General features: G+C 41.0%; 1 protein-coding gene across 1 annotated transcript in view; it reads left to right on the top strand.

The window, feature by feature from the left end:
- Positions 1-1,405, top strand: part of LOC138164729 (myosin-1) — a gene marked incomplete at its 3' end in the record, with an annotated part of 28,747 nt that extends 27,342 nt beyond the window's left edge. The window contains exons 29-31 of the mRNA XM_069092700.1: positions 144-327; positions 1,017-1,182; positions 1,281-1,405. Of these exons, the coding sequence (XP_068948801.1) occupies positions 144-327; positions 1,017-1,182; positions 1,281-1,405 (475 nt within the window). The remainder of the gene's footprint in view (positions 1-143; positions 328-1,016; positions 1,183-1,280) is intronic.
- Between the last annotated feature and the right edge of the window lie 60 nt (positions 1,406-1,465).

Below are 1,465 nucleotides of genomic sequence, written 5' to 3'. Positions count from 1 at the left end.
AGAGAGAGATAGAGAGAGAGAGAGAGAGAGAGAGAGAGAGAGAGAGAGAGAGAGAGAGAGAGAGAGATCATAATCCCACAGTGCTCCAGAACACATAGCTCTGCTTATGTTCACTAATCAGAACTGCAAACTTCTCTTTTCAGGAAGAAGCTGGCCCAGCGCCTACAAGATGCTGAGGAACATGTAGAAGCTGTGAATGCCAAATGTGCTTCCCTTGAAAAGACCAAACAACGGCTGCAAAATGAAGTGGAGGACCTCATGATTGACGTAGAGAGGACAAATGCAGCCTGCGCAGCCCTTGATAAAAAGCAAAGGAATTTTGATAAGGTATTAAAACTAAGTTTGGGTTTTCATATAGTCAGTTCCCTATTAGCAGCATCAAGATTATTTGTTTGGGTTCCAGAGTTGTGCTGGAATCAGCTCTGATGCACTCTTGAGCAATTATTAAATTTTCAGTGGAAACATTTATACCTTGGAAATCTGCAAACCTACAAATCAGGGCTTTTTATTGTTAAGTGAAAGTGATGGGGAAAATGCTAATAATGCAGGTTAAATTTTAAAATGTGTTGTGTGTGCTCCCACTCCTACCCCTTCTCCCCAAGCACTAATTCTTAAGCATTTACCATCACAAACTTGTGTATATATGTATGAGTTATACCTAAAGATGCCTGATTGAGGTGGTTCATATCTACAGAGCTATATGAATTCAGGCCATATACTGCCATAAATACAAAATGTCTGAATGATAGGTTATGCTGCTCTTCCTGTGTTCAGGTCATAGCATGTAAGAGATGTGCTAGGGACAGATGATATCGATAACACCAGGTGAAATAACTGAGAAATCCTAAAATCATGTAATACAGCAAACAACCTAAAGGGGATATCTGTGGGTTTCTATTATCTAATGTTGTTTACTATACCTCTCCTTCCGAGTAATTGGAGTTGATGATATACATGAACTCAGCCCTTCTGACTTCCTCCATTAAACAGGCTGACGATTCTATGTTCTTTTTAAGGTCTTGGCAGAATGGAAACAGAAATATGAGGAAACTCATGCTGAGCTAGAAGCGTCCCAGAAGGAGTCTCGTTCTCTCAGCACAGAGCTGTTCAAGATTAAGAATGCTTATGAAGAATCCTTGGACCACCTGGAAACCCTGAAGCGTGAGAACAAGAACTTGCAGCGTAAGTCCACTTCACTTGCTTGATTAACAGTGACTTGGATGACCCTTCCATTTTTTCCACCTGTCTCACTCAATCTCTACCTACCTATCCACCCATAGAGGAGATTTCTGACCTGACTGAGCAGATCGCTGAGGGAGGCAAACGTATCCATGAACTGGAGAAAATAAAGAAACAAATTGAGCAAGAAAAATGTGAACTTCAGGCTGCTTTGGAAGAAGCTGAGGTACATATAGATTGTAGACCAATACATTCAGAAAGGAGTTGGGCTTGACTCTGAGTAGTT

The sequence above is a fragment of the Petaurus breviceps genome, unplaced genomic scaffold, assembly GCF_028583685.1.
Source record: "Petaurus breviceps papuanus isolate PSGF00001 unplaced genomic scaffold, PetGlider_PUasm1.0 197615, whole genome shotgun sequence".
NCBI lineage: Eukaryota > Metazoa > Chordata > Mammalia > Diprotodontia > Petauridae > Petaurus > Petaurus breviceps.
This window is presented reverse-complemented; position numbering and strand designations above follow the sequence as displayed.